The sequence below is a fragment of the Dipodomys spectabilis genome, unplaced genomic scaffold, assembly GCF_019054845.1.
Source record: "Dipodomys spectabilis isolate Male_0828 unplaced genomic scaffold, ASM1905484v1 ptg000375l, whole genome shotgun sequence".
Taxonomy (NCBI): Eukaryota; Metazoa; Chordata; class Mammalia; order Rodentia; family Heteromyidae; genus Dipodomys; species Dipodomys spectabilis.
Window position 1 is genome coordinate 1,078,901 of NW_024871052.1, and position 27,999 is coordinate 1,106,899.

General features: G+C 47.9%; 2 protein-coding genes across 5 annotated transcripts; both read left to right on the forward strand.

Annotated features, from left to right (window-relative positions):
* CUNH5orf24 (chromosome unknown C5orf24 homolog) lies at nucleotides 1-12,801 on the forward strand. 4 transcript variants are annotated; one of them, XM_042667051.1, is made up of 4 exons: nucleotides 1-250; nucleotides 8,058-8,487; nucleotides 10,476-10,549; nucleotides 11,216-12,801. In XM_042667051.1, exons 2-3 carry the CDS (start codon nucleotides 8,061-8,063, stop codon nucleotides 10,514-10,516), a joined length of 468 nt encoding a protein of 155 aa, XP_042522985.1. In that variant the 5' UTR covers nucleotides 1-250; nucleotides 8,058-8,060; the 3' UTR covers nucleotides 10,517-10,549; nucleotides 11,216-12,801. The 4 variants fall into 4 exon arrangements, with proteins under 4 accessions (XP_042522985.1, XP_042522984.1, XP_042522982.1 ...); XM_042667050.1 differs by having other exon boundaries at nucleotides 3-250; nucleotides 10,476-12,801; XM_042667048.1 differs by lacking the exons at nucleotides 10,476-10,549; nucleotides 11,216-12,801 and having other exon boundaries at nucleotides 3-250; nucleotides 8,058-9,308.
* Nucleotides 12,802-18,216: 5,415 nt separating this feature from the next.
* Txndc15 (thioredoxin domain containing 15) lies at nucleotides 18,217-27,900 on the forward strand. The gene is given in 6 exon segments (XM_042667120.1): nucleotides 18,217-18,340; nucleotides 20,774-20,916; nucleotides 20,918-21,097; nucleotides 23,518-23,681; nucleotides 24,953-25,083; nucleotides 27,494-27,900. Coding segments are annotated over 6 exon segments (939 nt in total). The 3' UTR covers nucleotides 27,691-27,900.
* Nucleotides 27,901-27,999: the final 99 nt, after the last annotated feature.

Consider the following 27,999-nt stretch of genomic DNA (forward strand, 5'->3'; position numbering starts at 1 on the left):
CCTCGCTCCTACGGGCCGCGCCGGTCTCTTCTTCCTGCGTGCAGGCCCGGCGGGGCGCGCCGTGGCTGCGGCCGGAGCCGGACCCGGACGCCAGCGTGGGCCTCGCCGCCGCCTTCCGTTGCCTGCCCCTCTGCTCCGCGCTGTCCCCTCCTCCCACTTCCTCCCCCGAGCGGAGGCGGCGGCGCTGGGGGGCTCCCAGCCGATGGGCCGCCGCTGGACGCGCTGAGGGGCCGGGCGACGAGCGGCCGAGGTGGGCGCGCGCGTGCGCGCTGGGGGGGGCGGCGGGGCGGGGCGGCGTGGGGGAGGGCTGCTTTTCATTGACTTATTTTCGGGTGCGGTCGAGCCCGCATTTCCCGGCCGGGGCTCGGGGCCGGAGGCCCGGCGGGGTCCGGGCGGGCGCGGGCGGGTCTGGGTCTCCGGGCGGGGCGGGCGCGCGCGCGCCTCCTCCCCCGCGCGTGCGTGCGTGCGTGCGTGCGCGCGCCCGCGCCTTCTGCAAACTTGCTCTCGCCAGGGGGGCTGGCAGCGGCTCTTCCACCCCCCGCCGCAGGTAAATGCTTATGTATTATTTATTCATTCTGTTCTTTGGAAAGTCAGCCCCGGGAGGCCCGGCTGAGGAGTCAAGACAAAGGAGGCCGTTATTTTTGTCTCGTCCCGGTCGGCAGGCCGAACTTGGGGGGGGGCGGTGGGGGAAGCAGCTGGCATGGGCCGGAGTTTCCGAGAGCTTGGGGTGGGTCGCCCTCGGACACTTATTAATTGAGGATTCGGGAATCATCTAATACGTAGTGGTTTAGGCCAAGGGTCTTGTTGGGAATCTCTGAGAATTGAGTGAGGTTTGGTTCTTTGGAGGAGGACAGAACTTGGCGATTCTGAAGAGGTTTCCACCCCCACCCCCATCCCCACCCCCCTGGGTTCACGCAGCTTCCTGAATGCCTGGAAAAGTTACCCAAAAAATAGTTCTTTCCGTGGGCAATGATAACTGTCACTTAGTCGAGGTAAGGGAAAAGAGAATTGGGGGACGTGACTCAAGGGGTAGAGCGCCTGCCTGGCAGGAAACTCTCAGTCCAAACTTTAGTACTGCTAAAAAGAAAAAAAAAGACAGAGATAAAGGGAAGGAAACTTGCATAAGGGAGAGCTTACTGAAAAGACATCAGGAGTTTACACACACACACACACACACACAGTGTTAACTTACAGGCAGGTCAACTTTTAGTATTTGCTTTAAAAAAATAGTGCAGTGCTGGTGGCTCCCGCCTGTAATCCTACCTACTCAGGAGGGTGAGATCTTGAGGATCATGGTTCAAAGCCAGCTTGGGCTGAAAAGTCCCAGTGAAACTTTATCTCCAATTCACCACCAGAAAACCAGAAATGGTGCTGTGGCTTAAAGGGCTAGAGCACTCCTACCTTTGAGCACAAAAGTTCAGGGACATCACACAAGCCCTGATTTCAAGCCCCAGAACTGAAACACACAATATATGTATGAAACACACTATATATATGAAACACACTATATATGTATGTGTGTGTGTATATATACACACACATACATAAATACACACACACATATATATAGAGAAAAGGTTAAATGGAAATTCTTACTTTCAGCTTTCAGTGATTGTGGTACTAAAGGTTGAACTCAGTGTCTCCACTTTACTAAGCAGGTGTTCTACCACTTGGATTACAACCCCCAGTCTCTTTTAGCTTTATTTTTCAGGTGGTATATTCTTTTTCGGTTGTTTTTTGCTTAGGTGGCACCAAATTCACCTATTGACTACATTTCTGAAGAGTTTGGACTTACAGAACTGCTGCACTATGCCCATCTTTTTTTCTGAGATGGAGATAATGTAGTTAATTTTTGTCTCATGCTTCAGTGGCCTGGCTTCAGTGAATCATTTTTAAAGAACTGTCTTTTGTTGTTGTTGTTGTTGGTCGTGGGGCTTGAACTCTGGGCCTGGGCGCTGTCCCTCAGCTCTTCAGCTCAAGGCTAACGCTCTACCACCTGACCCTCAGGGCCACTTCTGTTTTTCGGAGTGGTTAATAAACCACCGTGAGATGAGTCTCACGGACTTTCCTGCCAGGGCTAGGGCTGGCTTTAAACCCTAATCCTCAGATCTCAGCCTCCTGAGTAGCTAGGATTATAGGCGTGAGCCATTGATGCCTGGCTCTTTTTTTTTTTTTTTTTTTGCCAGTTCTGGGGTTTGAACTCAGGGCCTAAGCACTCTAGCGCTCTACCACTTGAACTGCAACACCACTTCTGGCTTTTTCTGTGTATGTGGCACTGAGAAATTGAACCCAGAGCTTCATGCGTGCTAGACAGGCAGTCTACCACTAAGCTGAATTCCCAGTACACACACACCTTTTTTTTTTTTTTGGTGTTGTTTTGAACTCAACACCTTGAATTCTCACTTGTGTGAGTGTGAGGCGAGTGTGCTTGTACGTGTGTGTGCATGTTGATAGTAGGGCTTGACTTAGGTACTAGGGCCCTGTTCCTTAGCTATTTTTTTTGGGGGGGGGGTCTGGTTGTGGGGTCTGAACTCTGGGCCTGGGCGCTGTCCCTCAGCTCTTCAGCTCAAGGCTAGCACTCTACCACTTGAGCCACAGCACCACTTCTGGCTTTTTTTTCTGCTTATGTGGTGCTGAGGAATCGAACCCAGGGCCTCAAGCATGCAAGGCAAGCGCTCTAACACTGAGCCACTTTCCCAGACCACTTTTTCACTCAAGAATGGAGCTCTACTCTCTTGAGCAACATCTCGGTTTCTGGCTTTTTGGTGGTTAATAGAGTTCATAGTCTCATAAACTTTTCTGCCTTGGTTGGCTTCGAACCCCAATTCTCAGGACAGTCTTCTGAGTAGCTAGGATTACAAATGTGAGCCACTGTGCCTGGCTGCATTCTAACATTCTTAAGAAATTTGACCTGAGTGCTTCCAGTGAGCTTTGTAGCTAAGTGTGGTGGCACATGCCTATAATTATTCCTACCAGGGAGGCTGATGTGAGTTAGAAGCCAGTCTGGGAGCCGGGCGCTGGTGGCTCACGCCTGTAATCCTAGCTACTCAGGAGGCTGAGATCTGAGGATCGCGGTTCAAAGCCAGCCCGGGCAGGAGAGACCGTGAGACTCCTATCTCCAATAAACTACCAGAAAACCGGAAGTGGCGCTGTAGCTCAAGTGGTAGAGCGCTCGCCTTGAGCTGAAGAGCTGAGGGACAGTGCCCAGGTCCAGAGTTCAAGCCCCACTGCCAATCAAAGAAAAAAAAAAAAGAAGCCAGTCTGGGCTACATAGCCAAAAAAAAAAAAAAAAAGAAATAGCTGGCAAATCCTGGAGAGGAAGAGGGAAGCATTATGAAGTACTGTGTTAGTGCTCATATATAATCCAAATACTGAAAAGATATAATGCATATAAACATACAATAATGCACACAGGGGTCTAATAGTACTTATTCCTATTTTAAGAAGGTAAAGCCAAGTGTTGGTGACTCTTGCTTGTAATCCCAGCTACTCAGAAGGCGGAGATAGGATCAAGGTTTGAAGCTAGCCTGGCAGACAAATCTGAGAGATTGATCTCTAATTAACTAGCAGAAATCCAGAAGTTGAAATGTAGCTCAAGCCTTAGAACGCTAACCTTGAGTGAGGTGAGAAAGCTTAGCAGAGTGCAAGACCCTGTAAGCCAAAAGGTTGAAAGGAAGAAAGACTTAGCTTTAGTTTCCTTCTATCACTTGTTTACATAGTAACTGTCACTGAAAATTACTTGTCCCTTTTGCAGGGATAAGCAGGATACTCTATCAAGGAGGGGAAATGCGAAACCTGTAGAATACCCACACTTGTTCTATATAAGTCTTGACTGTCGGGTGGCAAACACAATTTTACTCTTGTCCATTTTGTGTTGTAGTGCTTGCAGTAGTGTTTTACATGGAGTTGGGCCTCAATAAATATGAACCAGTACCAAGAGTAAGTTGACATAATTCAGTGCAAGCCAAAGCCTAAATTCCTGGAGATTAAAGGAATTGGAAGTGGGTGCCTTTATTTATTTTTTTGAGACTAGATCTTGTTGTGTAGCCCAGGCTGTCTTCCTACTCTTTGGTCTTCCTACCTTAATCTCCCAAATGCTAAGGGTGCAGGCATAAGCCACACCATGCTCAGCTGTGCCCTTTTTTTTTTTTTTTTTCCCCTCCAGTCCTGGGGTTTGAATTCAGGGCCTGGGCACTGTCCCTGAGCTGTTTTTGCTCAAGGGTAGCACTCTACCACTTGAGCCACAGCACCACTTCTGGCTTTTTCTTTGTATGTGGTACTGAGGAATGGAACCCAGGGCTTTATGCATGCCAGTCAAGCACTGTACCAACAAGCCACTTTCCCAGCTCTCAGCTATGCCTTTTTATTTATTTATTTTTTATGCTGGTCCTGGAGCTTGAGCTCAGGACGCTGGGCACTGACCCTTAGCTTTTGTGCTCAAGGGTAGTGTTCTACCACTTTTCGCCATTTCTGGCTTTTTGGTAGTTAATTGGAGATGAGTCTCGCGAACTGGCTTTGTACTGTGATCCTCAGATTGCAGCCTCCCAAGTAGCTAGGATTAAAGGCATGAGCCACTGGCATCTAGCTGACATTGGGATTTTGATAGGTATTACATTGAATTTGTAGATTGCCTTTGGCAGTATGGCTATTTTCATGTTAATTAATTCTGCTAGTCCATAAACATGGGAGGTCCTTCCACTTCCTGTTGTCTTCAATTACTTTCCTTGGTATGTGTGTATAGTACAGTGTTATCCCTGGTACAGGTGTGCAGTACACTACAAATGCCCACGTGGTTATCTCTGATACAGGTGTATAGTATACTGTAGAAACACCCACATAGTTATCTCTGGTACCGGTGTGTAGTACATTGTAAATTTCAGATCACTTACATTCATATTTGGCTTTGCCATTTCCTAGTGTCTGACCCTAGCAAGTTGTTGAGGAATTTATTATTTTTTTTGTCGGCCATGAGGCTTGAACTCTGGGCCCGGGCGCTGTTCCTCAGTTCTTCAGCTCAAGACTAGTAGCTCTACCACTTGAGCCACATCACCACTTCTGGCTTTTTCTGTTTATGTAGTGCTGAGGAATCCAACCCAAGGCCTCATGCATGCTAGGCAAGCACTCTATCACTAAGCAACAGTCTCAGTCCTAGCATGAAATTCTTTTAGGCATGTACTGAGGCTGAAATCAAATAAATGTAAAGTGCCAAATATATTGCTTGCACATAGAAAACGCTCAAAAACTAATTTTAGGCTGCTATTATTTTTGGAGCTTATTTTGAGTGTCTTTTTTTTTTGTCTGTAATTGAAATTGCAGTTAACGAAGTAATCATTAACAACTTAGTTTTTCTTAGGGAGTGAGAAATTGTCTCCTTTAATATTTATAATTAGGTTGTCCTTATTTTATCTGTTAAGACTATAAAACTCTTCCCAGTATCTGATTGTAGATATTTTTCCTTTGTGGTTCAGCTGGCCAATAGCTCTGTATAGATCTGTTAATTCTCATGAAATATTTAGTAGGTCAGCAGAGTTTGATTCTCATTTCCATTGCCTTTATAAACTGAAATAAGTCTGCTGTGGTTTTGGCTGACATTTGCTGTGAGCCTGTTTGTGATGTCTGGTAAATAGCTCTTTCCATAGCTGAGGTCGTGTGTGCGTGTGTGTGTGTGTGTGTCTGTCTGTCTGTCTGTCTGTCTGTCTGTCTGTCTGTCTGTCTGTCTCCTGGGGCTTGGAATCTGGATGTGGGCGCTGTCCCTGAGCTTTTTTGCTCAAGGCTAGCATCCTACCATTTGAGCCATAGTGTCACTTCTGGCTTTTTCTGTAAAATATTAGAGATAAAAGAGTCTCACAGACTTTCTTGCCCAGGCTGACTTTGAACTGCAATCCTCGGATCTCTTGCCTCCTGAGTAGCTGGGATTACAGGCATGAGCCACAGGCACCCAGCTTCTTGAAGTTTTTATGAATATGAAGGATTAAGGCAGTTGTTTCCTTATGACTTGGAACTGGACTTTTATATTCATTTGTGGCTGTTTTCTAAATCTATAAACTCATTTACAAGTGGCAAAAGCAGAGCTACTGGGCACCAGTGGTTCATGCCTGCAGTCCTAACTCAGGAAGCTAAGATCTTAGGATCACAGTTCAAAGTAGCGGAGGCAGGGAAGTCCATGAGACTTTTATTTTATCTTTGGTTAACTACCAACAGGTGGAAGTGAAACTGTGGCTCAAATGGTAGAGTAGCCAGGCTTGAGTGAGAAAGCTAAGGGACAGCATCCAGCATGGCACCAAATAAAAGGTGTGTTAGTATGGTTGTTACCTTGCTTTGTAGTTAGTCTTAACTGTTCATGTGTTCACTTTTTTTTTTCCTGGTTGTGGGACTTGAACTCTGGGCCTGGATGCTTGCTGTCCCTGAGCTTTATCAGTTCAAGGCTAGTGCTCTTCCACTGAGCCACAGCGCCACTTCCAGTTTTCTGGTAGTTCATTGGAGATAGGAGTCTCATGGACTTTGCTTGCCTGGACTGGCTTTGAACTGTGCTCATCCTCCTGAGTAGCCAGGTCTACAGGCGTGAACCACCAGCGCCTGGCTAGTGTTCACTTATTTTATGTAATAGGAACCTTTGTTTGCCCATGTTGATACTACCTTCCGTTTGGATAGAAGATGTTTGAAGGGGCTGGGAAGGTGGCTCAGTGGTAGAGCGCTTGCCTTGCATGCCTGAGGCCCTGGGTTCAATTCCTCAGCACCACATAAGCAAAAAGAAAAAAGCCGGAAGTGGTGCTGTGGCTCAAGTAGTAGAGCGCTAGCCTTGAGCTGAAGAGCTGAGGGACAGCGCCCAGGCCCAGAGTTCAGGCCCCACGACTGGACTCAAAAAAAAAAAAAAAAGATGTTTGAAGTAAACAAGCATCTTGGGGGGGAAGAGATTGTGTTCTTTGCTTGGCACATTCTGGCTTTTGTGAAGTGTAACATAAACCCAGGGCTCTGTATAAATAATGCATTGCAGTAATGATGGAGTGCCTGTTTTGTGCAAAGTGGTTAGAGGTATATGTGAGAAATATAGAAGGCCAAGGAAGACAGTCTAAGATACTCTAGGTAAGCAGGAAAAAAGGACCATGGCAGTGACAGTTCTTGTTTTTACTATTATCATTTTGGAGATGAATAATTTAAAAGGAAAAAAGCCTGTAAAATGTAGCATTCATTTTCTACTTAAACTGTTCCCTCCCTCCTTCCCTCCCTTTCCCCTCCCCCCTTCCTCCTCTTTCTCTCCTTTCTTTCTTTCTTTCTTTCTTTCTTTCTTTCTTTCTTTCTTTCTTTCTTTCTTTCTTTCTTTCTTTCTTTCTTTCTTTCTTTCTTTCTTTCTTTCTTTCTTTCTTTCTTTCTTTCTGCCAGTCCTGGGGCTTGAACTCTGGGCTGAGCACTGTCCCTGAGCTTCTTCAGTTTTAATGGAGATAAGAGTATCATGGAGTTTTCTGCCTGGCCTGGCTTTGAACCATGATCCTCAGATCTCAGCCTCTTGAGTAGCTAGGATGACAGGCATGAGCCACTGGTACTAGTTCTTAAACAATTTTCTAATCAGAAAATATTATGGTCACTAAATTAGTATTACAGTTGAGTTATATGATGTTTGGCTCTATCCATAATTAAATTGAGAAAACATAGACCCTTGAATCTGCTGGTTTGTGTGGTTTTTAAAAAATATATAGGAGCTGGGTAGTTGGCTCAGTGGTAAAGTGTTTGCCTTGCATGCATGAGGCCCTGGGTTTGATTCCTTAGCACCGTATAAGCAGAAAAAGCCGGAAGTGGTGCTGTGGCTCAAGTGGTAGAGCTCTTGCCTTGAGCTGAAGAGCTGAGGGACAGTGCCCAGACCCAGAGTTCAGGCTCCATGGCTAACAAAAAACAAAAATTGCTGTACAGGGGGGTTTGGTTTGTATTTTTGTTCATAAACCATCTGGAATCATAGCTATTTCTCTAATTTTAGGTAATCTGTGTAGTTGTTGGAAGACTTTCTTCTTGATGAATGCTGTCATGCCTGTATATTTATGCATATTTGTCTTTATTTTTGGTAGAAAATGATGCATCCGGTTGCCAGCAGTACTCCAGTATTCTGTGGGCCTGGCAAACCTTCCTGTCTCAGCGAAGATGCCATGAGAGCGGCTGATCAGTTTGACATCTATGCCTCCCAGCAAAGCAAGTACAGCCACACAGTCAGCCACAAACCCATGGTGTGTCAGAGGCAAGACCCGTTAAATGAAACACATTTGCAGACTACAAGTGGCAGAAGCATAGAGATAAAAGATGAACTAAAGAAAAAGAAAAATCTCAACCGATCTGGTAAGCGTGGCCGGCCTTCAGGAACCACCAAATCAGCAGGCTACCGGACCAGCACAGGCAGACCCTTGGGGACCACCAAAGCAGCTGGATTTAAGACAAGTCCAGGCAGACCTTTGGGTACCACTAAAGCTGCAGGATACAAAGTCAGCCCGGGGAGACCTCCAGGTAGCATTAAAGCTCTATCCCGTCTTGCCGATCTAGGTTATGGCTGTGGCACTGCTGCTTTTCCTTATCCTATGATGCACGGCAGAGCAGTTCACGGGGTAGAGGAAACCAGCAGCGAGGTCAAACCACCCAATGAGTGAGTGAGGAAAGGAGGGCTCGGCTCAGGAGGAGAGGGTGAAGAATCCCAAAGCTTCTCGGTTCCATTTTGACATAAATCCGTGGCCCGGGCTTTCTTTACAGTTTCGTTTTTCTATTTGATTTTCCCCCTGCTTTGGCCCAGAAGCTGCCACAGGCTAACAGAGGCACTCAGGGCGTGGGCAGCATGGCATTGTGTATTTGTACATAGGTTCCACGACACAACCCTCCATCGTTTTGTTCTTTCTTCAGAGTTAGGGCTGTATCTTAGGTTTCTGTACAGCTCGTGGGCCATTCTGATTAGATGCTTTGCGTGCTAAACACCCAAAACCATTACACCTACTAGTTTCAAGTAAGCCTACAGTATATAGTAAGGCTTTTTTAGCTGATGGAGCAAAAAGGCAAAGTAGTGCTTTTGGATTTCTTGAGGTGATGGCTGTGTAACTTTGTAACATTTATTCTCCTAAGACAGAACATAGCTATATCTATAGTTTGGAATATAGAACTTTGTGTGTGTGTTGTGTGTGTGTGTGTGTGTGTGTTCTAAGTTTAAGCAGCTTCTAATTTATTGATCTACATGGTATTAATTGATTTAAACATTATTCCTAAAAGAATACTTCATATTTGCTGTTAGCAGTGATAGGTTGTTTTTTTTTAATTGCCTAAGAGCATATATACCAAACACTTCAAATAATTCATATTTAGAAAACCTTTAAACTATTTTATAAAAACAGCACATGACTTTTTTTGTGAAATGCAGAGCATTCTGAGAGTAACATATTTAATAGGAAATGAAACATTCTTAAGATCTGCGCATAGCTATAGTCACTATTTTGCCTTTCATATTATACTTAGTGAGTTTTAAAGTATTATATTTAAACACATGTACTGGTATTTCTCATTTATTTGGAATGTTGTTTTTTCTTTTCCTGAGAATCGACCTGTTGCATTAGCACTTAACTGTGTTTTCAGGTTTCTACCTACCAAAGGACACAAGCTGAGTGGTAGACTGTAAAGCTAGTGTAACAGAATGCAGTTTCCTGACCATTAGAGCCCAGACACTCAGAAGTATAGAACTCCCATCTATGCATGAAACATGTAAAAAAAAAATTCTGGTTAGTATAATTGAAGAAGGTATTCTAGCTCCACTGAGACCGCTTCTCCCCAGTGATGTTTGCTTTAGAAGCAAGAGAGGAAGCAGAAGAAAGTATGGGGCATGCAGATAAACTTAAGGACAGAAGGAAGTCTGTCTTTCTGTAATTTTTTTTAAGTGTGCATGTGTGCATGTGCGTGTGCGTGTGTGTGCGCTGGTCCTGGGGCTTGAACTCAGGGCCTGGGCGCTGAGCTACTTTTTTTTCCCCTCAAGGCTAGCACTCTATCACTTGAGTCATAGCTCCACTTTCAGCTTTTTGGGTGGTTAATTGGAGATAAGAGTCTGATTGACTTTCCTGCCCTGGCTGGCATCAAGCTGCAATCCTTAGATCTCGGCTTTCTGAGTAGCTAGGATTACAGGTGTGAGCCACTGGAGCCCGGCTCTTCCCTCCCTTTTTTTTTTTTTTTAATTTTAAATGTAGTCCTTGTTAATACCGTTTTATTTATTCTGAGTTTGTTCTAAATTAAAATTATGAACTTCAGATTTGAAAAAAATTCCACTGAACTTTAAAGTTAGAATATTTGTATTAGTTGTAATTTTAAATGCCTTTGAGATTAAACTGTAGATTTGCAGAACCCAAAAGCTTTAAAAAAGTAACTGAAAATATAAAAGGGCACATATTGTGTTGGTTGGGCTTGCTCTTAGTTCTTGCAAACTCTTGATTGAAAATGGATGTCATGTTTCATACCTTTCTTATCAGGAAAAAAGCAGCAAGCCTTCAGGTGTTCCAGCGATGCCTGACACAATGAGCTGGACTTTATGCTGCTCTTTACAGTAAGAGGTGTTGTGTTGTGTGTGGGGACTGTGTGCACTGGCATCTTAAAAACAGTGACCTCAACAAAACAGCTTTGCACAAACCATAGAGCAATGTGGGATGACTACGTAAGCAGTCGTAGCATTCTTGCAGCCAAAGTGCTGCACAAGAATTTCTTCTTGCAGAAGCTTAGGATATAAAACCTGTAATAATTTTCTCAGAACAGTATCACTTCTGGCACATAGAAATGTTGCATCTTTACTCATGTGTTCGTCTGTCCGTCTACTCTCCTGTGTCTGTTTTCGAGCTGTTTCTCAAGCTGATGTGCAGCACCTGGCTGCTTAGCAGTGGTCTTTCAAGCTGCTTCCCGAGACAGGCGTTTCATTAAACATTCTGTGTAGAATAATGTCCACCACTGTCAGGAATTGGGTTGCACATTGTGTTTTACAGCAGGTCCATTAACATCGCTCTTTGAGTTTATTTTCATTCCTGATTCTGTTAAACACACGCCCTACCCTTTCCTGCGTTCATTCCACTCCCCAGTCCTTCAGCACATCCGCTCTGGTGCTGTGCTGTGTGTCAGAAGTTAAGGCAGGTGTACTATTGTATGGTGGATTTTGTATGCTTGTTTATGAAATGATGAAATCAACTAAAGGAGGCGTGTTCATAATAGTGTTTATTATCAGAAGCTGTCCGAACAAAGGAACGAATGGCTACAGTTGGGAATGGATAACGTCGTTTAAAAAATCTGGATTTACTGTTCACGTGAGCAGGTACCTGAAATACTAGATCCCTCCCTCCACTGCTGAGCGTCTCCTGATTCCACTTGTTTCTTTGTGAACAGTTTACTGGTGCCATGCTGAAGAGAAAGACATCTAAGTGATTACATGAAGTCTTAAAAGTATAAAATATTTCTACTTCTACATAATCTAAAGACTACATTGTGCATCTTTCGTAACACTGTGTCTTGTCATGAGAAACACTGAAATAGCATGTTAAACAGTTGCCTATATTTTAATCAGTGGGGGAAACTGGCCTTTTCTCCCCATTCTTCCTTAAAAGGTAAATTGCTAATTTTATACTGTGTAATTGTTTTTCACAAAATAGGTTTCACTATTATATATTAAAACTGTCCATCAGTAATGATCTTCTACTCAAGTAAGTTTGCTTTATCTTTTTTTTTCTTTTAAGAAACACTTTGACATGCCTTATTTATTACTATTACCCTAGCCAATAAAGAGCTAATACAGATAAATTTCCATTTTTTGACAGATATAACCTTGCATAGCTAATCTTTAGTATGGGATGATTTTGATACTATCTTTGGAGTTTTGCACTGGATACTAAAAAATTACTGGCACAGTGTATTGGCAAAAACAGTATCTGGTTTAATTTTTAATATTGGGGATATTTTTTAAATCAGTGGTTCAATTAGACTAAAATTTTGTGATTTTTATTTACTTTTTAAAAGAAATGTCTGTCCAAATAATATGTATTCATTCCAAGCTGATGTTTATGTGAATTTATATATGTGTTTCCATGAGACAGTAGTTTCTTTGAGTTAAGGAAGAAGGAAAAAAAACCTATATCTGAATCCATTTATTAGGTAAAGGGTGATTCATCCAATGTAAGAATAACCACAGTGTGCGTGTTTCAAAAGGAAACTTCTTTATATTGTAAGAAGCTTTAAAAGAACAATTCAGGGGATACTGATGATAAATGCTACTCTGTCAGTCACTGTTTATATGCAGGGAAACTTCGCAGTCCCTTTATTGTCAAATACAAGAATTCACAGCAGTTGTTCAAAACAATTTTTTTTTCTTGGACATAAAATGTTTAGACGCTATTATATTTTTGTTTTTACCATAACAAAGATTTTTGCTCTTCCACCCTAGGAGGTATCCAGACCTTTCCTTTGCTTTCCTCTCTCCTTCCCAAGTAGACATGTCAGTTCTCACAGTATATTTACATTTTTGGAAACTTCAATGCTTATAGCGAAACAAGTGTGTGATTTAATCAGACTACTTGGTTCTGTTTTCAGTTTCCTTTTTCCAGAGCTAATTATAAGGAAAATAATTACCAGTTAACTGCTAATAAGCACGTTGTCCTCTGCTGTAAAAAGTCTGAATAGATACTGTGTATGTTTCAATGTCCATGAACCTGAGCTACTCGTGTGCAATTATGTGTATGGGAATGGAGTAGTGTTCATGATTTGTATCTACATCATCATATGGATGTATATTTATTAATAAAGTCATTACTTTAAAAACCACCCAATCATCTGTTTACATATATATGTACATATATATATATATTTACATTTATTTATTTTTTGCTGGTCTTGCGGCTTGAACTCAGGGCCTAGGTGCTCAAGGCTAGCACTCTATCACTTGAGCCACAGAGCCACTTCTGGCTTTTTCTGGGTAGTTTATTGAAGATAAGAGTCTCAAAAGAGTTTCCTGCCTGGGCTGGCATTGAACCATGATCTTCAGATCTCACCTTCCTGAGTAGCTAGTATTATAGGCATGAGTGACTGGTACCCAGCCAGTTTACTATATTTTTTAACATACTTTTGGAGTAAGAAAATGATGCATGGTGAACTTCTTCTATGATTATAGTGTATTTTTCGTGGAATTTTGCCTCTCTATAGTTTTTTTTCCGCCTAAATATATATTTGTAATTTCAAATCCTTGCAGATGTATTTTATTTTCGTTACTATTTTCTTTGCCAGTCCTGGAGCTTGAACTCAGGGCCTAGCCACTGTCCAAGAGCTTCTTTTGCTCAAGGCTAGCACTCTACTACTTGAGCCACAGCACCACTTCTGGCTTTTTTTGGTACTGAGGAATTGAATCCAGGGCTTCATGCATGTGAGGGAAGTACTCTTATCACTGAACCATATTCCCAACCCTTTATTTCCATTATTAAAGATACATACTGTAGGCTAATATGCTTCTAAGGCTTACATCTGAACTTCAATATGCCCTCTTTGGCTTAACAATTCAGATATAGTTGGCTCATACTTTATCTTATTTGTAAGATGGTACTGGGGCTGGATCTCAGAGCTTTATGCTCCCACTGGGCTCTCTTGTCCTGCCTTGTGTTCTTTCACTTGAGCAACGCCTCCAATACAGTGTTTTTATAATTTTAAGAACTTCGTGATAGAGAAATTTCAGATTGTAAAACAAAAGATACATGGCTTATTGAGGCTCTTTTTCTTCCTGGCGTTAAAAAAAAGTAATTTTTTAGGAACTCCCTTTTTTTTTTTTTTTTGGGTCCGGTCGTGGGGCCTGAACTCTGGGCCTGGGCGCTGTCCCTCAGCTCTTCAGCTCAAGGCTAGCGCTCTACCACTTGAGCCACAGCGCCACTTCCAGCTTTTTTCTTTTTGCTTATGTGGTGCTGAGGAATCGAACCCAGGGCCTCAGGCATGCAAGGCAAGCGCTCTACCACTGAGCCATCTTCCCAGCCCAGGAACTCCCTTTTTTATATTTACATCTCCCCCCTCTCCTTTTGTTCCCAGTACTAGGCTAGAACTGGGACTGGAGTTCCTTTGCTTGGCTTTTTGCTCAAGGCTGGTGCTCTACCACTTGAGCCACAGCTTTACTTCTTTTTGCTGCTTTATTGGAAATAAGAGTCTTGGACTTATCTGAGCTTCAAACTATGATTTTCCTATCTTAGCCTCTTGAGTTAGGATTACAGGCATGAGCCACCAGCACCTGGCCTTGTCCATTTCTTACAAGAGCATCTCTTTTTTTTTTTTTTTTTTGTCAGCCATGGGTCTTGAACTCTGGGCCTGAGTGCTGTCCCTCAGCTCTTCAGCTCAAGGCTAGCACTCTACTACTTGAGCCACTGTGCCACTTCCAGTTTTCTGGTGGTTTATTGGAGATCAGAGTCTCACGGACTTTCCTGCCCGGGCTGGCTTTGAACTGTGATCCTCAGCTCTCAGCCTCCTAAGTAGCTAGGATGACAGGCATGAACCACTGGTGGCCAGCTTAATTTCTCCTTGTGAAGATCAGGTTGCTCTTGTCCTGATAAAGAGAAGGAATCCTGTAGTAACTGTGTTCACTGCTGCTTCCTAACAACCTTCTCATGCCTTTTATTCTCTTGAGTGATATCTGTGGGGTGCTGCTTTAAACTGTTCTAACTTTTAATTGCACTATTTGTCACCTGTTTAGTGCATGCATGTTATTTGCAGTGTTGGCTCTGCATGCCTTAGGCAGTTATTCCCACAAGCACCTGAAGGCCTTTAGTTGTTACCTGGTATGTTTGGAGCATCTGCTGTAATCATCTGGCTTTGTCTCTTCCCTGTCAACCCGAGGAAGAGGTTTTTCATAGAACGGCTGCCACGGTGCTTGTGTCATAGTTGCTTGTATGTGCCCTAGCTAGCTTGCTGAGCAAGAACCACCTCGCTAAGCCACTCCTGACCCATATAGGTAGTGTGAAATTAGTGGCTCCTATTTTAAGACACTGGGTACTGGTGGCTCACGCCTGTCATCCTAGCTACTCAGGAGGCTGAGATCTGAGGATCATGGTTCCAAGCCAGCACGGGCAGAAAATTCCACGAGAGACTCTTACATCCAATGAACCACTCAAAAGCAGGAAGGATGGCTCAAAGTGTAGAGCGCTAGCCTTGAGCAAGAGATCAGGGACAGCCCATGCCATGAGTTCAAGTCCCACAAATGGCAAGAAAAAAAAAAAGACCAGGTCTTGGAGTAAATTCTTCATGTGGGCACTATTCAGGGCAGCTCTGTGCTAGCTTTGTAGTAGCAAGGACTGTCGTTGGCATAGGTTTGGGACGTCAATGCAAACCCTCCAGCAAAAGATTAGGACGGACGCTGTGTTGCCTGAGAAGTTACACATGGTCATTTCTGTCACATTCTTTGGACTGAGGGAAGACTATGGGCCCACCTACATTCAAAGGGAGGAACTCGTAGCTGGGTGCTGGTGGCTCACGCCTGTCATCCTAGCTACTCAGAAGGCTGAGATCTGAGGATCGTGGTTTTCAAAGCCAGCCTGGGCAGGAAAAGCTGTCAAACTCTTATCTCCAATGAACCACCAGAAAACTGGAAGAGGGGCTGTAGCTCAAGTGGTAGAGTGCTTGCCTTGAGCTGAAGAGCTGAGGGACAGCGCCCAGGCCCAGAGTCAAGCCCCATGACTGACCAAAAAAAAAAAAAAAAAAGAAAGGATCTCTATTGATGTACGGGTAGTACAAAATTACATTTAGAACTGTGTGTGGGATTAATGTGTGTGTGTTGGGGGAAGGGAGATTGCTGTGGCCATCTTGGAAAATAGTTTGACACAGAGACTTACAGTGAGATAAATACTAGCTACCACCTTCTGTGAGAGTTGAACAAGAATCTTCAGATTAAAAAAAATCTAGGCTAGTAGGGTGCCAGTGTTTGACGCCTGTAATTCTAGCTACTCAGGAGGCTGAGATCTGAGGATCACGGGCAGGAAAGCCACCTGGAGCAGGGAAGTCTGTGAGATTCATCTCCAATTAACCACAAGAAAACAAAATAGGGGCTGGGAAGGTGGCTCAGTGGTAGAGTGCTTGTCTTACATGCCTGAAGCCCTGGGTTTGATTCCTCAGTACCACATAAGCAGAAAAAGCCAGAAGTGGCACTGTGGCTCAAGTGGTAGAGTGCTAGCCTTGAGCTGAATTGCTGAGGGAGAGCGCCCGGGCAGAATTCAGGCCCCTGCGACTGGCAAAAAAAAAACCCCAAAAACAAGAAACTGAAAGTAGAGTTGTGGCTCAAAGTGACTGAATGCTAGCTTTGAAAAGGCTCAGGGACAGCTCCCAGGCCTTGAGTTTAAGCCCCACAACTGGACCCCAGGTTGGCAAATTTAGCATCAGGAATGAAGGTATGTGGGTGTGCCTAACAATTCCAATTCCAATGAGCCTCCTGTGAATAATTCCAGGCCATACCTATGGACAGATATTCATTACAGCAAAAGAATCATGTCAAGGCTGGGAAGGTGCTTAGTGGTAGACTGCTTGCCTAGCATGTGTGAAGCCCTGGGTTCCATTCCTCAATACCACATAAACAGAAAAATCTGGAAGTGGTGCTGTGGCTCAAGTGGTAGAATGTTAGTTATCCTTGAGTAAAAAGGAACTTTTGGGGACAGTGCGTAGGCCCTGAGTTCAAGCCCTGCAACTGGCAAAAAAGAAAAAAGAAAAAAAGTCAACTTTGTGTTTTCCTGTTTCTTAAAAAAAACCTGTCAGAGGGCTGGAAAGTTGGCTTAGTGGTAGAGCGCTTGCCTCACACAAATGAGGCCCTGGGTTTGATTCCTCAGCACCACATAAGTAGAAAAAAGCTGGAAGTGGCGCTGTGGCTCACATGGTAGGGCCCTAGCCTTGAGCTGAAGAGCTGAAGGACAGCACCCAGGCCCAGAGTTCAAGCCCAGAACCTACAAAAAAAACCAAAACACCAAAAACCTGTTAGAAACAGGGACAACCTGAACTCTTCAAATCTCCCTGAAAACCAGTGTGTGCGCCACCTGGTGGTCAGACAGTCAAATGTGGATTTATGGAATTAGAGAGTTGTTTGTTTAGACAGTGCTGATTTAAAGACAAGAACTAAACATCTATAAGTGTATCTATCAAATCACACTGCTAAAACACCACCGTGGGGAGTGAATAGTGGCCACATAGTGTCTAGGTTGGAGTGTCCAGATTTGTCAACTCATCCTCCTTTTCATAGATGAAAAAAAACAATAATCCCTTACTGCTCTGTGCTATTGGCTCTCCAGGACCATTGCAATCAGATGGGAGAGTGTGGGAGAGAGGAGGAAGGTTTGCTATTATGCAATCAAATGCTCTACCACTGAGCTGTACCCCCGAAGGTTTGCTATTATGTAATGGGGGTGATGACAGTAGTGATAAACTAGAATTGTGGGCTCTTTCATCCATGTCTCTCCCTGTCTCAGATTCTCCTGAACCCACTTACTCCACAGTAAGAAGTATCCGTGGGGTATCGTTAATGACGTCTGACAATTGTCTTGTCAAATGTCGGGACAGCTTCAGTCATTGAAATGTACAAAACATGGAAGGGTTCCCATGATAGACATCATAGAATTAACTTGTTATTTTTTTTTTTGCCAGTCCTGGGGCTTGAACTCAGGGCCTGGGCGCTGTCCCTGAGCTGCCTTTGGTCAAGGTTAGCGCTCTACCACTTGAGCCGCAGCTGCACTAATGCCTTTTTCTGTGTCTGTGGTACTGAGGACTCCAGAGCGTCCTGCCTGCTAGGCGATCACTACCACCAAGCCCAGAATTAACACTCCTAATAGCTCAGCTCCCAGCCAGCTATCCCGAGGGGGGCTGCGCGGGCCCTCGGCTCTGTCTCCTGACCTATTATTATTACACAGGGCAGGACTGCCCTGGCCGGGGCAGCTTCCAAGAGGCCTTTCCGCGGGGTTGGTTCTAGGTCCCCAGCATGCCGTACTTTGGGGTGTCATCAGTTCACAGCAGTTAAAAGTCCGCACACGCCTGATCCCGGTGCGGGGTGAGAACCCTGGGCGGGGTCACGGCCTGTGGGCCTAACCCCCCCAGAAGCTCAGTAGACCTGAGGATCCAGGTTCGAGGCCAGCCTGGGCAGCCAGAGGCGGCGCTAGCACGGAGCGGAAAGGCTAAGGGACAGCGTCCAGACCCGGGTCAGGCCGTTGGCCAGGAAACCTTCCGCCCGACTCCAAGATGGCGCCCACGGGCGACCGCCAGGTGCCAAGATGGCGGCGGGAGCCGCGCCTGCGCTCTCGGCCTCGCCCGGTCCCCGCCCCCTCCGCGTCGCCAGCGCGACCCGGTCCGGCCGCGGTGCGCGGTGCGCGGCGCGCGGCTCGCGGCTCGGCTGCGGGCTGGTGGCGGTGGCGAGGGAGCGGTGTCCCCGGCCGCCGGCCGTCCCGCGCCATGAGGCTTTTTCTGCGGGTGGCAGGTGCTGCTGTGGGTGCTGGGGCTTCCTGCCCGCGGCCTGGAGGGTGAGTGCGGCCGGGGCTGCGGGGCCGGGGCCGGGGGGGAGGCCGGGGGCCGCGGGGCCTGCGCTCTCCCCGTCCCGCCGCTCCTGGCCCGGCCTCGCGTGCGGGGCGCCGCGGGGCGGCCGTCGTCCTGCTCTGCGGCCTGGTCAGCGGCCCGGAGCGTCGCACAGATGATGCCCCAGGATGAGCCGCCTCGGTGGGCCTGGCCGGCCTCCCGGGCCCGAGCCCTCGCCCCGCCCTCTTCCCTCCCCCTCCCTCCCCCCCTCCCCCCCTCCTCCCCCCTCCCTCCCTCCTCTCTCCCTTGTCCTCCTCCTCCTCCCCCTCTTGCTCCCCTGTTCCTCCTGCTCTCTCCCTCCTCCTCCTCCTCCTCCCTCCCTCCTCTCCCCTTGTCCTCCCCCTCCTCTCCTTCACTTCTCCCCCCCTGTCTTCCTCCTCCCCCTCCTCCTCCCCCTCTTGCTCCCCTGTTCCTCCTGCTCTCTCCCTCCTCCTCCTCCCTCCCTCCTCTCCCCCTTGTCCTCCCCCTCCTCCTCCTTCACTTCTCCCCCGTCTTCCTCCTCCCCCTCCTCCTCCCCCTCTTGCTCCCCTGTTCCTCCTGCTCTCGACCTCTTCCTCCTCCTCCCCCTCCCTCCTCTCCCCCTTATCCTCCCCTTCCTCCTCCTCCCCCCTCCCTCCTCCTCTCTCCCTTGTCTTCCCTCCTCCTCCCCCTCCCTCCTCTCCCCCTTATCCTCCCCCTTCCTCCTCCTCCCCCCTCCCCTCCTCCTCTCTCCTTTGTCCTCCCCTTCCTCCTCCTCCCCCTCCCTCCCTCCTCTCCCCCTTGTCCTCCCCTTCCTCCTCTCCTCCCCCTCCCTCCTCTCCCCCTTGTCCTCCCCCTCCTCCTCCTCCACCTCTCCCCCCTGTCTTCCTCCTCCCCTTCCTCCCCCCCCCCCCCTACTCCCCTGTGAAAGTCCAGACCTTCATAGAAATTGCTAGGTCCTCTCTCCTTTCCCTGGGCTGCGACAGGGAGAGGCAGCGTGGCAGATTTCTCTTTTTTGACATTTTTTATTGTAAGGGGGGGGGCTCACAGTTAACATGAGTCAGGCAGTGAGTTCCTGTCCTGTCAGCACGGCTGCCCCCTCCTTTTGTTTCCCCCCTACCGTCCCTTCCCTCCCCACCGCCCCAGAGTGGCAGACTTCTGAGTGTGGGCCAGGATGAGAGGTAACACGGCTGTCAGTGAAAGCGGGGAACTGAGCCTAAGGTGTTCTGTGCAAGCGTGTGTGAGTGAGTGAGTGTGTGTGTGTGAGTGAGTGTATACTGAGGCTTCAACTCCAGGTCTGGGCCCCTGTCCCTTGGCTTTTTTGCTCAATGCTAGTACTCTGCCACGTGAGCCTTAACTCCACTTCTGGCTCTTTTTCTTTCTTTTTTGGTGGTTAATTAGGAGAATCTCACAGACTCTCCTAGACAGGCTGGCTTCCAACCCCAGTCCTCAGGTCTCAGCCTCCTGCGTAGCTAGAATTACAGGAGCAACTGTGCTTGGCTCTGCTTGTGGCTTTTCTCTTGGTTACTCGGTGATGGGTCTCGTGGTTTGTCTGCCTGAACTGGCTTCTGACTGTGCTGCTTCCTGAGTCGCTGGGATTATGCCCATAAACCACAGATGCCCAGCTGTGAGCATCATCTCAGTTAGTCTCTGTGTGTGTGTACGTGTGTGCACATGCTTGTATTGGGACTTGAACTCAGGGTGTTGTCGCTTAACTTTCTCACTCGAGGCTTCTGGCCAGTTGAGCTCAATTGAGCCACGCGCCTCCACTCTGGCTTGTTTTCCTGGAGTCTCAAAGATTTCTCTTTCTGGGCTGGTTTAGAATGTTCGATCCTCAGCCTCCTGAGTAGCTAGGATGACAGGTGTGAGCCACCGGCGCCAGCCTCTTAGTTTAAGTTCTGTGCAGTAGGTGTTAGTTTCCTTTTTTGTTTCCGTCGGTCGTGGGGCTTGAACTCGGGGCCTGGGCGCTGTCCCTCAGCTCTTCAGCTCAGGGCGAGCGCTCTACCACTTGGGCCACGGCGCCACTTCTGGTTTTCTGGTGGTTCCTTGGAGATCAGAGTCTCAGGGCCTCTCCTGCCGGGGCTGGCTGTGAACCGCGATCCTGGCTCTCAGCCTCCTGCGGAGCTGGGGCGGCGGGCCTGAGCCGCCCGCCCGGCTCGCTGTGCTACGTCTTGGGGGATCCATCCGTCTGTCTCGGGGCTGGACCATGGGGGTGGCCCTCGGGGAGCCCCTCTCTGCCCTCGGGAGCGTTACCCGCGGCGCCTTGCAGTTGCAGGGGACCGGGACGGCGCGTGGCCGGCGGGCGCGGGGGACCCCGCGGGCACCTGCGGCGCGGGCGCCCCGGCCGCGCGGTGCAGCGCCCGGGAGCGGCTCTTCTCGCTGGGCGCGGCCGGGGCCGACCGGGACCGGGACCGGGGGGGACCGGGACGAGGACGAGCCCGAGCCGCCCGAGCCCGAGCCGCAGCCCGCCGCCCCCGACGACGCCAACACCACCGACAGCCTCAAGGCGCCCAAGGTGAACTGCGAGGAGAGCAACGCCACGGCGGGCGCGGGGCCCCAGGGCGCCGCCCTGAGGATCCTCAACGCCTCCCAGGTGGGTGCGCGCCCGACGCCCCCCCTCCGCCCCCCTCCCCACCCGGACGCCCCCCCGGACGCCCCCCCGCCCCTCCCCCCAGCGCCCGGACCCCCCTCCGCCCCTCCTGCACCCCGGACGCCCCCCTCCCCCTCCCCACCCCCAGACGCTCCCACCCTCTCCCGCACCCCCAGACGTTCCCACCCCCCTCCCGCACCCCCAGACACTCCCCCCCCCTTCCCGCGCCCGGACTCCCACCCCCTCCCGCGCCCCAGACGCTCCCACCCCCTCCCGCGCCCCAGACGCTCCCACCCCCTCCTGCACCCTGAGATGCTCTCACCCCCCTCCAGTACCCTGATAGTGCTCCCACCCTCCAGCATCCCGATAATACCTTCACCCGCCTCCAGCACCCTGATACTCTCATCATCCTGTCACCCATAGTACTATCATCCTCCAGCACCCCAATACGACTTCCATTCTCCTCTAGTACCCCAAGAATACTATTCTCCAGCAACCCAGTAATACTCCTATCCTCCTTGAGCACCTCCGTATTACTCTTACTTCTTCCAGCCCCCCAATTCCACATTCATCCTCTCACCCCAATAACCCTCTCAGCGAATGAGGGTGCTGCCAGGGGTGGCCCTGAGGGCTGCCCCAGTGAAAACGGCTGGGCTCCCCAGGGTGCTTACAGAAAAAGGGGATACAGCTACTGTCCACCGTGCTTTCTAGAAGCCGGGTGTGGTCCTGCATGACTGCAGTCCCAGCACACCGGAGCCAGGCTGGAGGACCAGGGGCTCCAGGCCTGCCTGGGCCACTTGGGAGCAGCTAGGCCGCAGGAAGCTAGCAGCTAATGCTCCCTGGGCCAATCTTAGCATCAGGGTTCCTGACAGTGACCTGCATAGCATGTGCACGGCTATAAACACACGGACCCTTTTTGTTTCAAAGGAGGTAGTTATTACAGAGGCAGCACAGAAGTCATGGAATAGAGCTGTGGTGGGCATGCGCAGTCCCAGCTCCTTGTCAGGCGAGAACGCTGCCAATTGAGCTACATCTTCAGCCCTGTCCTCAGCTGGGGAGGTTGAGGCTAGAGGATTCTTTGAACCTATGAGTTCAAGACCAGGCTGGGCAGCCTGGTGAGACCTCCCTATCTGAATTAACAATTCAGATGAAAAACAATTCAATTAAAAATTACAATGTGGCATTACTTATACTAGTTGTGCCTCTGGAAAATAAGCTGGATAGATGACGAGTTTCCGCTTCCTCTGAAGGAGCCGGGTTTGTTCTAGAGTGAGAATTGAGACCACTGCTCCAAACCCAGCCATCAGACCCAGCCGTGGGTTTGCAGGTAGCTGGACGGTGATCTCACAGGAAGTTCTGGAATTCCCAGAGGGCTCCTTCAGGGGCAGGGGTCAGCCTGCATTCCTGTCGCCTGCAGGGTGTCTGGGGACCGTGGGCCTTGCTCACGGAGGCTGGCTTTGCCAGCTGTGTCTCCGCTGGGACGGCCAGTAACGGTTTGGATAGCTGGTTTCAGGGACCGCACACCTTAAGTGTACTGACCTTTGGCCGCATACACTCACCTGGCTGCTTGGTGCCTAGCTGCTGCCCGCTTGGTGATAGTTTGGGAAGCATAATGCGCCAAACACCACTTGAGATGGTTTCATGTGCTACTGCAACAAAATGCCTGAGGTAATCAACCGTAAAAAAAGAGAGAAGTTTAAGTTCCACATGTTGGAGACCTCAGGACATGGCGAGGTGGTGCATCCCTTTTGGGCCTGTAGTGAGGCTGACCTCATGTCCCCGGGACCAGGAAAGGAAGCCAAAGGAGAACCTGGAGATCAGGGGGCCCATCGCAGTCCTTCAACAGCAACTTCCCCCTCCCCCATGACCCAAGGCCTCCCTCTAGACCTCACCTCAGGCTGAGGCCGCCCAACACCAGTGCCTAGAAGGGGACAAAGACCCCCCCCCCCAACTGTTGACATATGAGATGTACAGTGGATTATGGCAGATAAGAGTATTGTCAGGCAGGCCAGGAGTTCTTACCTTGTCCATACTTTTATGCTGATGGGTCAAAATGGCAGAGTTGTCGAGCCTTTATCATGCATTTTCTCTTCCTGTGGGAGTGGCTTTCCACAATGTGTGCACATTTAACGTTCTTTTTTTTTGTTTTTGGTTGGTCATGGGGCTTGAACTCTGGGCCAGGGCGCTATCCCTGAGCTCTTCAGCTCAAGGTCAGCACTCTACCACTGGAGCCACAGCACCACTTCTAGCATTTTCTGAGTAGTTCATTGGAGATGAGAGTCTTCACGGACGTTCCTGTCCAGGCTGGCTTTGAACCATGATCCTCAGATCTCAGCCTCCTGGGTAGCTAGGATTATAGGTGTGAGCCCCAAGCGCCTGGCTTTAACATTCACTTTAACAGTTGCTTCTTCCTTCTACCCCAGGATCTTATGGACTTCCTGAACCCAAATGGTAGCGACTGCACCCTGGTCTTGTTCTACACCCCCTGGTGCCGCTTCTCAGCCAGTTTGGCCCCTCATTTTAATTCTCTGCCCCGGGCATTTCCAACCCTTCACTTCTTGGCACTGGATGCGTCTCGGCACAGCAGGTATCTTTCCTTGGGGTTGGGTCTCCTCTTCTTTTTTTTTTTTTGGTCGGTTGTAGGGCTTGAACTCTGGGCCTGGGCGCTGTCCCTGAGCTCTTAGCTCAAGATGAGTGCTCTACCACTTGAGCCACAGTTCCACTTCTGGTTTTCTGGTGGTTCACTGGAGATAAGAGTCTCATGGCGTTTCCTGCCTGGGCTGGCTTTGAACTGTGATCCTTAGATCTCAGCCTCCTGAGTAGCTAGGATGACAGGTGTGAGCCACCAGCACCCAGCTTCTCTGTTCTTATTTACATTTGTTCTTTCTTCCATGTCCCATATAGACATTTAATAAGTTAGTGGATGATTTTGGCCCTAAAAGTGACAAATACTTTTTTTTGGGGGGCCTGAACTCTGGGCCTGGGCACTGTCCCTCAGCTCTTCAGTTCAAGGCTAGCACTCTACCACTTGAGCCACAGCACCACTTCCGGCTTTTTTTTTTCTGCTTATGTGGTGCTGAGGAATCGAACCCAGGGCCTCATGCATGCAAAGCAAGCGCTCTACCACTGAGCCACCTTCTCAGCGGACAAATATTCTTGTTTTACATGTCTTCTGCACTGTTCACTGGGCTTTTGTCTTTTCTCTTTTTTTGAGCGGGGGGAGGTGGGTAACAAGGGGAGTCTCACTGTGCTGCTCAGGTTGGCATTAAGAGCTGAGGCTCGGGTGCTGCTCCTGCCTCAGCACCCCAAGTAGCCACGACCCCATTAGTCCACGACACCATGCCTGGCTTAACCTTTTCAAAGATCCACAGACATAAGTCACAGGGAACTTTGTTCAGATGTTTTGTATTGCCCTAACTATGATCTAAGACTGTTGTGCATCTTCCTGCCCAAATGGTGAACTTCCTGGCGTGCATGTCAGGTTCTATATTCCCTTGCCTCCTTTCACCCAATGAATTGCTAGCATAAGTCGATCTTCTTTGAAGGCTGGCCATTCTGGAGTTTGGCATTTCTTCTGTTAGGAGAATAGACACAGTGTGCTTTGATCATGAATTAGAATGTTCTGGCCTGAGTTGTTTTGACAGTTAGAAACTCAACACAGTGGAATACTTGGGTCACGAGTAACTCCATAAGAAATAAGGAAGGTCAGGAAAGCAAAGTGCTCAAAGTTTGACTATCAGAAAAGAAACCTCCATAGGTCACATGAAACCGATCCTTTCTCCTGATTTCCAGCCATTCTGACATGGTAATTGTAAGATATCTGTGGTCAACGTGGGTTTTCACGGACTTCTTTTACAGCCTTTCTACCAGATTTGGCACCGTGGCTGTCCCTAACATTTTGTTATTTCAAGGAGCTAAACCAATGGCTAGATTTAATCATACAGACCGAACGCTGGAAACACTGAAAGTATTCATCTTTAATCAGACAGGTATGTATAAATAAATAATGTGCTGAGAAGAAGATACAGAGTTGACTTTCTAAAATAGTACTGGGATTTGGGCTGGGAAGGTGGCTCGGGCTGGGAAGGTGGCTCAGTGGTAGAGCACTTGCCTTGCATGAATGAGGCCCTGGGTTCGATTCCTCAGCACCACATAAGCAGAAAAGGCTGGAAGTGGTGCTGTGGCTCAAGTGGTAGAGCGCTAGCCTTGAGCTGAAGAGCTGAGGGACAGCGCCCAGGCCCAGAGTTCAGGCCCCATGACCAACAAAAAAAAAGAAAAAAGAAAGGACTGGGGCTTGACCTTCAGGGCCTTGTGTTTTCTACTCAGGAGCTCTATCACTCGACTCATGCTCCCATCCCTTTTTGCGCTGTTGTATGTAGATGGTTTCAGTTTCTGCCTAGGCCCTGGCACCTGAACCGTGATCCCCTTTATGCCTCCCACCATAATTTGGATGACAGGCATGCACTGCCATGCCCAGCTATTGGTTGAGAAGGAGTCAGTGAAATTTTTGCCCCAGCTGACCTCAAACCACGATCCCTAGATCTCAGCCTCCTGAGTAGGATTATAGGCATGGCTAAAACTTTGTTCTCTTCAACCAGTTTCCATTCACGATGTCAGTTTATGTGTACAACGCATCTTGATTAGTCACCGCTTCCGTCATCCTTCGTGCTAAAAAACTGTTTTCTAAACTGTTATGATCTTGTTAAATGTCTCCCTGATAATGGCAAGTGTAATGTGATCAAGAAATTTTAACAAGGGGCTGGGAAGGTGGCTCAGTGGTAGAGCGCTTGCCTTGCATGCATGAGGCCCTGGGTTCCATTCCTCAGCACCACATAAGCAAAAAGAAAAAAGCCGGAAGTGGCGCTGTGGCTCAAGTGGTAGAGCGCTAGCCTTGAGCTGAAGAGCTGAGGGACAGCGCCCAGGCCCACAGTTCAGGCCCCACGACCGGACCCAAAAAAAAAAAAAAAAGAAATTTTAACAAAATTCATATACCATGCACTTTACCTATAGGTACCTTTTTTTTTTTTTTGCCAGTCCTGGGACTTGAACCCAGGGCCTGGGTGCTCTCCCTGAGCTTTTTTTTCCAAGGCTAGTGTTATACCACTTGAGCCACAGCTCTACTTCCTGCTTTTCTAACTTCAAGATAACCAGTCTTGACTCTTAGCCTAGCGTTGCCCATGCTGAGCTTCCTGTAGCTGGAGACATGTAGAGTGTATTCTTTGGACTGTGCTTGAGGGATGCTTCCGCCCTGTTGGGTATAGTTGCTTTGTTCTGTTTCATTGTAGTGCTCTGTTATCAGTCCATTTGCAGATGTTATTTTAATTCCTTCATGTTTGCCAGTACTTAGGACCTTATTTACTCTGTAAAAACTGGAGTGTCAGCCATGCGCTGGTGGCTCACGCCTGTAACCCTAAGCTACTCAAGAGGCTGAGATCTGAGGATTATGGTTTATTCACAGCCAGCCTGGGCAGGAAAGTCCTTGAGACTCTTATCTCCAATAAAACCATCAGAAAACTGAAAGTGGCTCTGTGGCTTAAGTGGTAGAGTGCTCACCCTGAGCTGATGAGCTGAGGTTCAGTGCCGAGTTCAAGCCCCATGACTGACAAAAAATAACAAAAAAAAACCCTCAAAAACAAAAACTGGAGCATGGTAAATGGCTACTTTTTCTCCTGGAGCACTCTGCTGCTCTGGAGCCTTTCTTGCGTCCACTGTGACAGCCCAGTTCTTCCTGAAGCATGCTCACAGGAAGCCGGGCCCGTCAGAACACGCTTCCCATATAGACTAAGCCCCATGGAATCACTTTATACTGAAGAGCTCAGAGCCAAGTTAGACCGTTGGGGAGAGAGGGCTACCATGAAGTGGGTGGGATTACCAAGCTTGGATTTCTGATTGGGATGGGGGAGAGGAAGCCCTTATGTTTAATGGTCCAGGAAAACCCAGAGCATAGACAAGAACTTGGAGCCTTCAGCATATTTGGTGACCCCCGATCCTGAGGGTGGCTGGTTGTCCCAATAGGTCTTTGAATAACTGATATAAAGCACTGAGAATTTAAAATCACTTAGCCCACTATTCCAGAGAGTAACTTTATGGGTTATCTTGCTGAACTTTGCTCTCAAGAGAACAAAAGGCAAGTCTCCAAGAAAGAAAGCTCTGATGAGCTCACAGAAATTCTTGAGTTGTAGCTTTGAACAGCCGAATGGATTCCTGACCCTTTGATGTGGTGGGGAGAAAAGCAAGTCACAAATTATGCTGACAAGCAGGTGAGATCCAACCTAGTTAGACGAGCGTGGTGTTTATTTTAGGATTGCATGTCATTTTGCATACCACACATCAGACTTGTGACAAATCTGAGGTGGGTATGTTTTCTCTCTAAATGGAAACAATTGATTTTTCTTTCAGGTATAGAAGCCAAGAAAAATGTGGTGGTAACTCAAGCAGACCAAATAGGCCCTCTTCCCAGCACTTTGATAAAAACTGTGGACTGGTTGCTTGTGTTTTCCCTATTCTTTTTAATTAGTTTTATTATGTATGCTACCATCCGAACCGAGAGCATTCGATGGTTGATTCCGGGACAAGAGCAGGAACACGTGGAGTAGGAATGGACCTAGGGGAGAAAGAGGAGCAACGAGGAATTTCCATCCTTCATCCAAGAAACTACGGCTGTACTTTCCGGTGGACTGCTGACTTCCAACCTGAGTCACGTTAGAAGAATCATGCATTTGCTGAACTACTGAATGGATAAAAGAAAATTCAAACTGGTGTTTTAACTAGTATTACAAAAAGAAATATAAAGATTCTCATGAGAATTTCCTGTTCTTGCTTATACTACTTGAACACGATCTGATAGTTTGAACAATCCAGTTTGAAACATGAAGATATATTTTGGTAAATAGTGAGAATGACAC

What these genes read in the sequence shown, in the direction of transcription:
- CUNH5orf24 (XM_042667048.1), top strand. Translation starts at nt 8,061, where the DNA reads ATGATGCATCCGGTTGCCAGCAGTACTCCAGTATTCTGTGGGCCTGGC.